Source organism: Haliotis rufescens, unplaced genomic scaffold (assembly GCF_023055435.1).
Source record: "Haliotis rufescens isolate VD_foot unplaced genomic scaffold, xgHalRufe1.0.p SCAF_2, whole genome shotgun sequence".
NCBI classification, from domain to species: Eukaryota; Metazoa; Mollusca; class Gastropoda; order Lepetellida; family Haliotidae; genus Haliotis; species Haliotis rufescens.
The window spans coordinates 44,883,877-44,899,573 of record NW_025963890.1 but is presented as its reverse complement, the minus strand read 5'-3'; the positions used below and the strand labels follow the sequence as shown (position 1 = coordinate 44,899,573).

General features: G+C 36.8%; 2 protein-coding genes across 2 annotated transcripts in view; both read right to left on the bottom strand.

The window, feature by feature from the left end:
- The window catches only part of LOC124127176 (scavenger receptor class F member 1-like), a 408,153-nt gene that overhangs the window by 259,927 nt on the left and 132,529 nt on the right, over window positions 1–15,697 (bottom strand). The gene's annotated exons all lie outside the window — the stretch shown is intronic.
- LOC124139977 (multiple epidermal growth factor-like domains protein 10) lies at window positions 4,096–13,784 on the bottom strand. The gene is made up of 3 exons (XM_048400045.1): window positions 13,739–13,784; window positions 12,194–12,754; window positions 4,096–4,333 (listed from the first exon to the last, which is right to left on the bottom strand). The coding sequence occupies exons 1-3, from the start codon at window positions 13,773–13,775 to the stop codon at window positions 4,233–4,235; spliced, it is 699 nt and encodes a 232-aa protein (XP_048256002.1). The 5' UTR covers window positions 13,776–13,784; the 3' UTR covers window positions 4,096–4,232.

Genomic DNA, 15,697 nt, shown 5'->3' with positions numbered 1-15,697 from the left:
ATTCAGTTCGGTTTAATTCGTAAGTGTTTGCCATTGGCCCATGGTTACATTTGTATTACAATGGGCGTGATGTACACAGATGTTATTGTTCTGACAATAATGCACTTCGAAGTGACATCGCTTGATAGATAAAGATAGCCAGCCATTTAATTAATTTACAATCAGTGGTAGCCATAATCATATACATTTTTTGTTTAGCTGAAAAATTGCAACAGTTCTTTGGTAAGTGATCCACCCATATCTTGTTATAACCTGGGCTGACCAGCAGAAAATGATACTCGTCCTCCACATACCCAGCGTTACAATCACAACATTATCTTCTGTCACGTGGGATATTAGCATATCTCCAAGTTTCAACATATAGCTGATGCGAAAAACATCTAAACCGAGTAAGCGCCACTCTGAATGTATTGACATACAGAGCGTAGAGATACCTTGAATAGAGAATAAGATAAAGATTTACTAACCTTTTCCAGAAGTCTATGCCAAGCCTGTTCATAACTAAATTTCAGATGCACATAAATTCTGACAAAAATGATTGAGGATGACATATACACTGTATTCCCACACAAAGCCAAAACCCAAACTGCACAATAAAGATTTACATTTTTTGACCCAATTATTTTTTCTCAAACTTTCTGCCTGGAGAATCATACAAAAAACTTCTTTCGATAGCGACAATCGGACATACTCAATAACTTTATCCAATCACCAATAACTCTTTTTTTATGCATAAAAATATGAAGGATAACTCCCACATTCCCCTCAAAGCATGTTGTTGGGTGTTGACGATTTGACACCGAGAAAGCGCTTGCAAGCCAATGAATGTATGGTTTCTAATTCCTCGTCGTGGCGTTGACCCAGACCATAGAGCAAAATTGGAACTGTTTTCATATCGAATATATAGAGGATGTAATTTTGTCAATGACTTTCAAATTCCCCAAATTGCCTTTTTCCCTTGTAAACCAGCATTAGAGAACTGACTTGACCAGGACAGGCTTCTCGTCAAAGAAACGCCCAAATACTTGAAGGAAGATGCACATTCCAACTTTAGATCTTAATAAAACCAAATATCTTTTCTTGACAACACTCCTTAAAAACAACCACCTTAGTTTTATCCAAATGACGTCTGAATCATAATCGTTACAATACTTATACAACATCAACACACTTCTGAAGTCCAGCTATGGTATCTGAGTTTGGAATAGTATCGTCTGCAAACAATATATTTAATAGCACGGGACAAAAATATCACGAGCATATTTTAAAAATTCTGAAGTGAGAGGTCATTTCCTGCGGATTAACCACATTTCAAAGAGTTCATAGCACCTACAGTGAATAACTGTAAACAGGCATGTAAACAAGCTCGGCCCAGCACTCTATACCGGGTGGGAAACGAAGTTTTGAACTCTACTCTACAAAAGTGCCGTGGCAATATCACCATAGGTGAACAGCAACTTTACTGCAAAACGCCATGATTCAGATCAAACAGATCTCACTTGTGTAGTGGATTGTGTAATGGATTCTTTATCATCAAAGGGGAATGCCTGAAACAAAAGAGGTTTGTGAGGAAGTGAACTTCTGGAAACAAATATCATTCCACGAGGTAACAACATGGCATTCTAGGTAGACACGACATTTGTAATCATGGTTACGTAGCAACAATAAATACACCAGGGTCCACTTGTACAGAGCAATCTTAGTGCTACCATTATTGTAAATCATGCAGGTTACAATCTTAGGCTTCGGCTACCATCGTCATACACTTGCACAAAGCGATTATAGGCTAAGATCATTGTAAGCAACAATCGAAATCTACAATTGATCCGGACCAATCTGAAGTAGATAAGACGGCTGTAGTCCCTGAATAAACTTGACAAAATGGCGTGCAAAACAGGGGCTTGTTTTTACGTAAATAATCTGCTTTACGTTCAAACATTGCCTCTTTATTTTGTAAAAATCTATGATTCAAATCGACACTTTAACAACATGAATAATACACCACATATTTAACGTTAGAAATACCGTTAACTGCGACCACATAACTATTGAGTTCATAGCTATAAGAATTTTCCCACCCGACTCAATGCTGAAAGAAGTGTGAAACAATATACTATTTCGCTAATCCAGGGAAGGATGAAAACCTAAGTTGTCTGCAAGCGAGTAGTAACATCCGTTAACTTTTGGATAACTCAAGGGCAGCTAATCTAAGTTTATACTCTAGATGGTAGTGGTTTCCCTTAGTGGTTTCCCTTTGTATATAGCCCAGAGAGTTGATTCTACCAGTGTATTAACGTTGTAGAATCGCTGAGCTCCCCCTGTATTTCTTTTGGCCCACATTCATGTCAGTTATTTTGGCAATAGTTAATCATTATATTAATCTACAAATAAAGTTGAATTGCAAAATTATTTCCGTAATCTATAAAATTGATAAATCTCTTTTGACATTACTGATCGGCTTCTTTATGTGTTTTTTGAAACTTCACTCCATTGAGTTGGATGGGTTTTTTTGCTCTCTATGATGGGGATGACACGAGATGATAGAGTACCTCCTATAATAAGGATTAGAATACTTTCACACACCTTTTTACACCTTAAATTTTCAAATATTGTTCAAATTAAACATGGAAAACAAACAAACACGCTGAAAGTAAATTTGAACTCACTCTAAAGTTGTGTCATAGCCTGTCTCAACAGGAGAAAAAACAATGAAATCTTCCTTTGAAGTAAGTTCTGCATTGCTCACATCCCAGATATAAATTCCAGTGCCTGCGTTCCATTATTACAATTTGGTTACCGAGGTTACCATATTTCTGTCCACCAGTGTTATCAAACAAAACGAATAAATTTCAACCTTAGACATAATAGAAAAAGCCGTCACGAGAAGGACATGTGTAATGCAATAATACATAACCATGAGAAGTTTTTATTGCTTGACAGATCTACTATGGGATTAATTATCCGTTTACTAGTCAGTACCTGGTATGACCACCATTAGCAGGGACAAAGATGGTTAAGGAAGGCTTGTCAGATGTATTCAAGATCTGGACCAATAAATTATTATCTTGCCGACGTGACGTTACTCTTGGAGGTACATTGGTCATGGTGTTGCCAGTCTGTTAATTTTGACTCCAGAGGGACTGTATGGTGTTATGGTGAACCCCAAAAGGCCTAGCAAGGTTTTTAACAATTCCAGCTTCAAGTCTTCTAATTGCACCGTTAGTGCAAATGCATTTCACATTTTAAACACTTCAACGTCTTTTAAATGATTCAGCCCCAAGTGTACTGTGAATGTGTGACGAATTTTGTACTCATGGGATTTTATGCATGCAATTAATGACCGGGATACATGTGCAATTTCAGGGGCATTATGGTTCATCATGACAATGTGTGCATGTGATTACCATGCTTGATTCTGAGAAAACATCAATTTCATTTTAAAGTGATTTGTTATGGTTCAGAGGAATGATCGTCTACTAGTATGTAAACATGAAGTATATATACTCACGTTTATGACATTTTTTTACAGTTTCCCATCATGCCAATAGATATCGTAATTGAAGAAGCACATTTTTACGCCTATAAAATCATTTCCTTTTCCAATATCTCTACAAAACCGAACATCATTGTCTCGATAGCGCTCTTTTTGCAATTGCTATATATTAGACTCACCTTTTATTATGTTTAAATGGTTTTCGTAGTTGAAACTCTTCTTCTATCACCCTTTTCCTCCTACTGCGGACATACATCAAAACATAAAATGTTATGCAATCGATAGAACCTTTAAATCGTTGGAGGTTTCGAACAAAGCTATAATGTGATCTCTATGCGGCTAAAGTAATGGCGATGAGACGTTGAACTCACTCACTAATTGCATTTAAAAAACATGTCAAGCTATGTCCTATGCTAGTTCTGTACAGACTATCTTGGTAAGGACTCCTCCTTATCAGTCACCAACACAGTCTCACTGCCATTATGATCGAAATACCAAACACACATAGGTGACACAAATTGAGATATTGTTGCAGCTATTTGTCCTTTCCAGTACATTATCGAATCGCAGCTGTGAAGACAGCCACACTGATGCCAAAACAAACATTGTTCACCACACTGTCTGCATGGTCGACTCGCCTGATTAAATTGTATGCATTCACCACGTTTTCAATTCAATCTCTTTGCACTCAAAACCATGTCCCGAACTTTGGTAGATAAGGTTGAGTGAACAAGTCCACTTACATGATCTTCTTGTGTATGCGCCACCACAGACACAGTATCACAACGATTGCAATGACCAGCAGCAGAACCACAGGAACAAACACAGTCAGCGGTATATCTGGAACAAAAGTTTCACTGAAAATTGTTTCATTTTATTTAGATATTCCTCTCCCTGTCCTCCCCACTCTCCCTCACTTACCGGTGCCGGTGCCGGTGGTATTTTGTTACAGGAAGATGTCATGAAACCAACCTTTTGGTTACTTGTCAAAGAAATTTTAAAAAGCACCAGCAGCATTACTCTAGAGTTGAGAAAGAAACCTATACTTTCATCTTGGCATTGCAACAATTTTAGGTGAATTTTGGAACTATAATGAATCCTATTGAAGCGTTCACTGATCACAAATCTGCTGATTCTTCTTGAAATCATGCATCAAGGTCATTTGATCGGATCAGTACACACATGCAGTTGTGCTATTTATACAGGTAGCAAGTATTTTATGCTCTTTAGAAAAGTGATACAAGTAGACATTCTCCTTCAAAGTGTCAATGTCAACCTTTAGCCCGATGAATTGTTTTTACGCTGCCTGCTGGATAAGTTTTATGCAATAGGCGCTGTAAAGAGGGTGGGTGGTGTTAAACGGTCGGTGCTTCATTAAACAAGGGACATTTGAACCACTATTTTGCACATTAATACCTGATAGAAAATTACACATTGTCATATAAAAATATCCTGACATACAGGGGTTAAGACAAAAGCAAACGTAAAAATTGTAAATGTTCTAACTAACCTGAACTACGTTATTGAAAGTGGTTTGCGTTTCATGCTAGGAACCGTTTTACATCGTTATATTTGTGCAAATTGATTTCAATAATCAGATTTCCGACATCTTTATTTTAACTGAGTATAAATTCGATTTTTTCATCTGCAAATAACAGCACGATTGCAAATTGTGAACCATTTCAGTAAATTTATTTTCGAGGTCATCATGTCAGTTGCTGAAATACGAACATTGGGGTTAATCTAACGTGTCAGGTTATAAAAGAAACAATTAATCACTCATAAATATTAACCAATCCTTATTTCAAGTGTTTTGATTGAATATTTACGATATACAGATTACAAATCCCGTGTCGTGATGCTAGCAGACGTACGATAATCGAACACTGCGCGCTTCGCTCGACCTCAGCATAACACATTGCTATTTTAATGTCAATAGAGTTACAATGCCTTCATAAATATGCCTTGGCGAAAGTTGCCGATCTTCTCAATCGAAGAATGTTTCACTTGTCATTTCCCGTTTATTATGAAGAGAGATAGATTATGATAGCAATGTTTCAGTAGTGTTCTGTTGATAATCTTTCCTAACAAAACAATAACAGTAAATTTGGAAATATTTTGCCTGTCACATAGAGAATTAACACAAACTAATACATAGTATCAGAAATCTCCATTAATATGAAATAACAATGTCACTTTGACGATATAACTGGCGGATTATTTTATCCGTTTGACCTTGCATGCACCCATGAGCCGGAAACGGTAAAGGATGACTATATTTAAACTTTTGTTGATATTTAAGGATCAACAGTTGAAGTTACGTTGAATATAAATGGATATGATTCATCTTTCTGGCATGTACACTTTTGTTTTCACTTTAATAATTGTGTTCCACGCAATAATTCTATGGTCATCGTCGATCAGCAATGATCACACTCCATAACAGGTGCGCGAAAATGGGCGTGACAACACATGTTTCAAAATAACATTCATGCGTTGCTGAATATGATATGATATACGCAACTGTGTGATATATATATATATATATATATATATATATATATATATATATATATATATATAAAATAAAATACCACATATATATTTTCAGTGTTAGTTTGACAATAAATTTGGGATAGTTTTCCTTTTATAGATTCTAGCATGATTATTGAACAATTTCACAGAGCATTTTTAAATTTATTCCAAAAATATGATGACCGTAATGATTGCGTATTGATGATAGATCTGTTAATGTTTCATTTTTTACAGCTGTTCATATTTTTAGTTATTTGTTTTACCACAATGATCATGTGTATGGACACTATACATTGGCCAATGCATCAGCACAGTGTAACTGATCAAACTTATTTTATTATTATCTTTAGTTCAAACATAATTTTATTCAACAATTATTATCTTTCACCTGACCATCAATTATGGGAATAGGAAACTATTTGATGTCATTATTTAATGCTGGTAGTCGATGAATAGGGAATAAATAGATAAGATCCTTAACATGTACATACAAAACTAATTTGGACATTAATCTTGTGCATTAAGAGGTAAGTTTCCAAACAAAACAATTCTAAAAACTAACTGTAACATGAATATGATACATTAATTTCTTGAAACAGTACATGACATTTTTGTTTGTTTAATCACATGGACCAGGGAGGCACTTAAGCTAGTGAATTAGCCATATGATTTATAAGAGAATTTCATCTTTTGGGCACATCAACAATTCTTGCAGTTATGTTCTGTTGGAGATAAGTACAAGGAAAATATCACACCTGTATTTTATTCTCGGTTTTCACCAATGAAATATTATGTAATTAGTCTGGCAGGACTTTCCAGGTTTGTTGCAGTATGCTCAGGTGTGTGACAGTGACGATCATGCATATCTCTAAAGGAAATGAACCATTCTGAACTGTGGTCAACAGGTTTTCGTCTATCAGTAAATGTGAAGTACAACAATTCAAAATAAATTCAGATCATCACCAGCCTTGGATCGAACATCCTTGATTATTTCATAGGTTTCTTAACATCCAGTCAGTATAGGTCCATGCCATTTTCCATCTGTCTCAGCCTTCTGGATGGAGTGAAAAGAAATGACCCTGTATACATGATTACCCTTGTCAGATGTATTTTATCCTGTCAGACACACTCCATGTCACCTTATTTGGTATATTTTGCGCATACATGTACTGCTGAAAACCCCTTATCCCTATGCAATCACTAAATTGTCCTTCTTGCAATGACAGACCAATAACAATATTATGTTTTTGTTATTATTGTAACATATCAATATGTTATATCGCTCTTCTCTGGCGTCGTTTTCAGAAAATATTTCTTAAATCGTCGAGCGTGGAATCCAGTACGGTTTCGGAGACAGACTTACAAATTTGATGTTAAGCGTCCGCGGCAATCACGACAAACTATGAAACATAGAAGTGAAGACTGCTACCCAGGTCAATATATAGTAAACAGGTGACGAAAAATAGTAAATTATGTAATTTCGTTTGAATTTGCATCTATTTCGAAATTTTATTGATGATAGCTAACTTTTGCATATTTTGCCTCAGTGTGTGACATGCGGGTACGTGCTTCCGGTTTCAGAAATGACCGATAAAATTGGAAGTATTTTGATTATTTTTCGTAATCTGCATTATTTTACTATTGAATGGTTTACCTAGAATGTATTCCAGTTAAGATTCTGAGTATCATCCAATATTTGTCATTATTCTTAGTGTTTGTTGACTTTGTTCAACTGAGCAAATCGCGAGTTAGGCCACGCCCAAACGTGTCACTACGCTTATCAACAGCGTGTGAAGGTCCAAAAGTTTATCAAACGAAAACTTTTGCAAACTCGATAAAAATGAGATATTTTTACAAGGATTTATACATTCGTGTACACAATTCTAGAAAATCAATTTGGATATATAAAAGGATTGTAATAGTATTACAGGATCACGATGCATGTGGAGTTGTTTGTTTACCTCCGTTGCCATGATCGTACAACTTTCATCCAATCGATGATGGTATGCTTCAGATTGGTTTTGCTTGTAATTAATTGTCCCGAAAGTTGCTAATCTTTAGAAATTAAGGAACTTGATTGTTTTCTTTTCAGTAGATAACACAAAATTATGATCAATGAGAAAAATGAGAAAATTTTACAGAAAATATCGGACTGCATGCAAGTCAACAATGGCCGTTTCTGGTAGTTATGTGCCAAGAAATATGGCTAATACTTTCTTGACTCGAGATGTTTTCTTTTTGAGGTAAATAAACTACTGAAAGTTTTCATATTTTGCAAACTGAGTATTTATGCATACCATACGTAATATAAATGACACTTAAAACCTCACATTAAAAACTTCACATTTTAAAAAGTAATCCTATATATGATCAACAACGGACAAATGTATCAGAGAAGGTAATTTTAAATCATTAATGTCCAAAGAAGGATTATAATTAACGGTGGTAACCATAATTTGTTCCAAGCACCTACGGTATTCGGTAATAACATCAACAGTTTAAATCATGAGTCCCAAGCACGAGAATCTGATGGCACACAAGATCAGTAGCGTGTATGGCCACCAAATGGCCGTAAAGACTTTTGTTTTCTTGTGTTTTTCTTTTTTTGTTAATGACTGCTAACAAGTATGGCTGAAAATACGTGCGGTATTATGGCCACGTGACCAGTTGCACGTGAAAAACACTTTTGCCACTATTGTGCTGTGCACATGATTTTAATCGATTCACCTGCACAAAAACGGGTGTTATCTGAAGACAATACATGGCCATTACACAATAAGGGCCAACAATGATAACTGGTCACAATGTTAGGATTGTGAACTTTTTAATTTGGTTCAGTATAGTTAGTGCGAGTTTTATTGTGAGGTGTCGTTAGCTATTCACCTGTCGAATGTGTTCACGGCTTGTGACACACTCTGTCGAATGGGTTCGACAGTAGCATTGACAGCATTATTAGACAGAATTCACTGTGTTGAAACATTTTCTTCTTGATGGAAAAAGTGCTGTGTGGTAGAAGGGACTAATTTTGTTTGTGGTAATTGTTTGTGGTAATTGTCAGTGGCAGCAAATCCTTGAGTGGTTAGTAAAATGTAAAGTGCTGATCAGCCATTTACACAATTCTCACTAATAAATGTATATCGGTCAAAGAAGTAGCAAGGGGTTTGCTGTATATTTGTTGACAACAAGAAAGCATATTCAACATATAGTAAAAATGCATACATAGTAATTACAACCATCCCTGTGGTCTAGTGGATAGATCATCTAGGAAGGTGGAAGGTTAGCGGTTTGATTCCCGGCCACGCCATTACGAAAGACGTTAAAAGATGGTACTACGTGTTACCCTTACTGGTGCCTTGTATGACTGGGATAAAACTAGGACTGGAATCAGTATACTGTGTCGCAGTGGGGAATCTATGTTAAACTGGCGCATGGTATCTCCGGGGGCTAGCACTACGAAACCAGCATTCATCCGTATTAGTACAAGCAGACACACGCACGCACGAACGCACGCAACCACGCGTGCGTGCGTGCGTGCGTGCATACATGCATGCGACTATGTAAGTGCAATAATCTCGAACTGACGCTAACCGAAATTTCCGATAAACTTGAAATTGTATCAAACGTACCACGTCTAATCAGTGTCTAATGTCAAAACATAGTTACAAAAACAAGCAGATAAAGCATTGTGTCCAGTCAAAAAGTAATATATAAATTATTTTGAAATATACCGGCCAAATCTCTTAAATTTCGGCCAATAAAGTTCAAATTTATGTGGAGATAGAGGCATCTGGTTATCATCACGAACCGTAGAATGTTAGCACAGAGAGTGAACGTTTGCGATGAGTTTCATTCCATTGTACTGTTCGTCTTTTTGGTGAAACATAAAACACATAGAACACTAAAACAAATACGTAACTCTCAGGTTTAAATAGTGAACGTTTTTTTGTTAAGATATATATCTTTCAAAAATATTTTTGTTTCTGAATGACACGATTCCGGGCACTTCAAAATGAACTAATAGTTGACATTATGACAGACGACAGACGTTACACTCAAACTAACGTAGTCTCTGTACAATATTGTAAATAGCGTTGAAAGATTGTGTCTTTAAATTCATTTCCAAACAATAGTAGGACATACACGACGACATTGTAGCAATGCTCACGTCAATATCAACAGTAGATCCAAAGTACATTAAAGGTGATATTGAAGGGGGGTTCTGCAGGTTTTTATATATTTTTAGTCGTCATTGCTTGAGGTGGAGAAATTTACGAATTTAGGCACCTTGTTAATATTTAGAACCAATCCTACTGGGCATTAAGAAATTAATATTTACTTTCATTAAAGTAGAGCCAAACAATGAACTATTATCTAATTATCGTGTTGCCGGCTTGTAATTTGCCTTTGCGAAAAAAAGAAGCCGAACATTGACTCTGCAAACGTCCTGGAATGAACAAATGACTGTTTCTGAGCATGACAAATGCTAATTTGGTATAACAGTTACTAAATCATTGGTTTCTATATATTGATGTCAGGAAAATATCACGTTCTCCGAAGCCGATGCAGGATCTTGCAGAAGCAACTGTCCTCAAACTTTCACAAAATAGAAATAACGTTTCCATATAGTTATTGTTATTTCGAGTATCTCTAATGTTATAGCTTGCAAATATAACTTTGATATGATAGTATAATAGTACGGATAACATGAGGTAGAAAGCGGAAAAGTCTTTAATAATACTTAGTTTTACATAATCGCATTGATCGCAGTTTCAGAAATGCATCTGAATAAACACGAAACTTTAAAAAAGCTAGTATTGAACAAGTTAAGATATTTTTCTAAATTTGTCTGCCATGAGCATTAATGTTGGTATTAGTGAATCACTGTGATGAAGCATACAAATTGAATATAACCTTGTTTCAGCATATTTAATAAATAAATTGTATGATTTTCTTCATAACGCTTTGCTTGAAGAAATGGGTGGTAAATGAACACTTGTAAATCAAACTGTAATAGGATTACCACCTTCTTGTAATTAAAACAATCTTAATAATATATCTCAATCTGTGTGTGCCCATTCGAGCGATTATTCTCTGTGTGTGTGCACGCAAGCACACCCAGAGTCACGTTTACTTGTTTTAAAGTGCATCCTGTATTCAAGTTTGTATTAAAGAATCCAATGGTGTGATGACTGTAGCCCGAACTTTAGCCCTATGGAAGTTTACCACATATTTTGTATATATCCTTGGCTCACATTTGTAATCGGACCATTTGAGGTCCTTTTGAGATTAGATGCACCTATTATTTGTCAAAACATATGATGGTTTGGAGTAAGTAGTTACACACAAAATAATGAGTGTATGGTTAGAGTCCCACTTTGGATGGAAATCATGAAGCTTGTATTACTTTGATTTTAAATCCAGCCTGTTAGATATCCAAGGTATTACTAGATGAAAAAACCCACTGATCATTCAGGTATATTCTGGCATTAGTGGTTTTGTATTGGATTTCGGGGGAACTATCAAACAATAGTTATCATTGTTAATCATACAAAGTATACTGCATCTATTACATCAGGAGTAATCCCACTCGCCTTCCCAATATTCTGCATCAAGACAGACTGTTGTTGGAAGGAAGTGAAGTTTTTCCGTCTCTCTCATGCGCATGAAGCCTGGGAAGCAAGGTATGATTACTTGCACAATATATTAATCAGAGAGAACATCTTTTGAAAATCAAAAGATTCTTAAAGTGCGATAACAGCAGGATGATTATTGACACTGTATTAATTTCATGAATTATTAACAATGATAAATATTGTTCAATACTTTCTGAGGAGTCAAATAAAACATTATCAAATACCAATATCATCAACTATAAGGAAATTCTATTGTTTTGTGGGAGAACAACCTAGTTGGCAACGAACTGAATTTGAAGACCACGTGAGTTATACTATTGATTCATTTGATATGAATCACGGGTTAATAACATACATGTATGTGAATGTGTTGCTTATCGAAAGAGGATACTACACAGCATAACCTTGACCATTACATTAAAATACTCTACGTTGGCATTTTGCATTTTCACTTCAAGTGCAAGAGAGGTACATACAAATGTACACCGCTTGATGCGCCTGTACAATATTTGCAATGTGCAATATTACTTACTCCTTCCACAGTCGCCGCCTGTGATATCTGAACATGAAATCGTGTTGCATCCATCTTTACATGTCTGATCAACACTACCGTCTGTAAAGCCGCACCGAGGACAATCCAGCTCACAGAACTGCCCATAGTAACCATCTCTACAGGCAGTGCAGCCTCCAGTAGATCGGGCACATGTCAGGTACCGGGGGTAGCACTTGTCACTGCAGTTCTGTCCATACCGCCCGTCAAGACACGTCGTTTTAGAGCATGTCTTGTCTGTGTCACACCGGAATCCCTTGCACAACTCTTCACATGTGAGAGTACAGTTTGCACCATGAAAGGTATCCTTACAGCTAGTACAACGGCCGTTGACACGTTCACACAGCTGACAATTCCGCAGACAGGGGATTTTGCATGAGGTGCCTCTATATCCATCCACACATTCGTCAATACAATAAGTACGACCAACTTCGTCAAGCGTGCATCGCTTGTTTTTGCAAGTCATTGGACACTTATGCTGGCAACTGCTACCATAGAAACCGCCTGGGCATTGTCGATTCTGTATACCAACAACCACTGACCCTGAAAGCAAAAACGTTATCGTGAAACAATTTAACAACTTAAACATACACGTCAACGCTACATGTAGATTATATCAGTACACGTCACCACAGAACGTGCGTTCATAAACAGTTAAGACTCTGATGCATGCTATCACGGGTATATACTTCTTTTAAAAATGCTAAGCAATAACATATGTGCATGTAACAAAACATAACATTACACCATTTTTAAACTAATTCGCATTGTGGAATGTGGTGTTGTTTTTAGCTGAGTATTTATATTTAAGAATTTTGTTAATTGTTTTGCGGATCTCAAGCTTCTTTGAAAGCATTTCTTTTTAACCGTGCATAGGTGATACATTTTTATTATATATGTACAATGAACAAGGCATATCTTCATAAATAAAGTCAAAGTATTTGTTGTATTGCATGATTCAAAGAACTATTAACATACTCTACATGAACAATTATTTTCAATTTCCGATTAGTCTGTGTTTAGATGCGTAAAAGGAACAAAGGCTAATTTGTAGCTAACATGTATTTTGATTTTTGACTTTGTTAACATATCACGTTTCAAAAACTAAAAATGACAATGTAATAAATAACTTCACGACAATTTTCTCTATTGTTTAATGTCGGTCTCTGCCCCGGTTCTTATCAAGATTGTTTACTGCAGATCAACGTGTGACTTCATCACATTGTAATGATTTTCACCATACACAACCCTGATTTTAAGTTTCCTAGACATGTTTTCAACATCTCCGTTTCTGAGGTACAGGTACAGTGCTGGACAGGGCTATACATATTCATGGATAGTAACGAATACTTGACCGTGTATCTGCAGTTCCAGAGCGTCATTAACATAAGTCTTTACTTGTTTACCAATCAAACTTCACACATTATGTTTAAACCATACCCTGTAGATGGGTAGACGGGGCCCTTTCGTCGTGTCACATATGAACCCACAATTAATTACTATGCTCATATTGTTACCGATACTTACATAAAACGACGTAACGAAATAATCGACATCCATCCATACTTGCAGAAATGCTGAAAATAAACACTATCATCAGATACAAATAATAGCAAAGAATATATATACATTTTCAAAAAGAAATCAAAATTTAACTTCATGGATTAATAGTTTTCCATGTCGCACTGCAACATGAAAATATAGTCTGCATGACCTTTTTTAACTGATAAAGTGTCACAACTGTTGAAAGAGTTAATAGAGAGGAACTTTGACATATTCATTATTTATTTTATGGGAACCATAAAGGCAGTTTTCCCATGCAGCTCATGGGATTTGTCACGTGTTAGCAAAATCGCTTCAAAAATCATGAGAAATCTCAGCTAAAGGCTAATTATATATAAGCATGTGTTTATGAATCACTATGAAATTCAGTTGAATTTTGTCTCTTATTGAAGACTATTTAAAAGTTACGATCACTTAAGGAACGGAACCCTGACCACCTTGGCAGGTCGCTCACTGCAACCTACAGTCTAAAACATATTCATGGTTTATGAGCTCCCGGAATCCGAGCATGGGAGACCGACGTTAACTGTATTTTACCTCAAAGCGGCTGTTGTCGTCTCGGTCACATTATCAGTTATTTTTTTTATTTTTAGCTTCAAGAACGTTGGCGTAACATAATTGGTTTAGTGATAATCACGTTTACTTCTTCAAACGTGAAATGGGCGGATCCGCGTGTACATTGGCGTCGGAATAAGTGTGAAGTCGGATGTTGCGTTCATGAAGTCGACAGATTCGGTGGAAGAAGTATCATGACGTGGGAAGCTCTCTCTTATGGGCGCAGAACAGCTCTTGCTTATTTCCAGGGCAACGTAACAGGTTGGGACATTACTTTGTCCCGACTCTGCAAACATCAGGGGTCGGGGGTACTTGTTGTTACCATGATCGGCATAGAGGGGATAAAACAAGGATTGGTCGATTTGGAGTAAGTATACTGAGTGGGGTATCCATGTTAAACTGCGGCATGGTATCTCAGTGATCTTGCACTATGAAACCAGCATTAGTCCCGACTAGTACAAACAGCCACTAACACAGTCCATGCACGTCGCTTTATACATATATAGTAAACGACATTTCTCCGGATCAATTTCAAGCACAATACACTCACATTCACGTACGTACGCACGCATGTATGCACGCACGCAAGCACGCTCGCACGCACTCACGTCGCCATATAAGTGCTATAATCTTAAAGGCGATGTAAACCCCATTTCATCTCACCACATCTGAGTGCTCCGAACATTAACGTACTAACATGGCCGTCAATGTCACGGGATTTCAACCATCTGGACAGACGTTTACTTGGCCTGGTGAATAGAGCGTCTGCCCGGAGTGCGGTGGTTCGATCTCTGGTCGCGTCATCCTTGGCGCTCGGCACTAATGCGAAAATCAAGATCTGGTTGGCTCGGAGTATACTTTTTCTGAATGGGATATCCACGCGACACACACACACACACACACACACACACACACACACACACACACACACACACACACACACACACTGTGAAAAATCTGTTTCAAACTCGTTCCAACTAAGGTGAGTAGAGCTTCATTTCTCGTTGGCTATGTGGTAACATTCGACTTAGCAGATGGTTCATCTGCTATCATTTCCGTTACGTTACATCATCTGTATCGCTTTCAGTATACATTTGATGTTTGTAATTCAGCGCGTTATCAATACACTTCATCATTTACCATCCGTTAAATTACAGAGCACAGAGGATTCACGACGAGATTGCATCAGTTGAGTCAAGTGTGGAATTTCTAACGACTGTCAACTTTGTCCGAGGGGCGCTTCTCCCAATTTACAAGACGGAGTTCAAGGTCGTAGGTAGACGCGGCGATGAATGCTCTTGGGGCATAATACTATTAGTGAATCTCTGAACCTTTATAATTCCTTCATGCATACTACATTTCGTATTT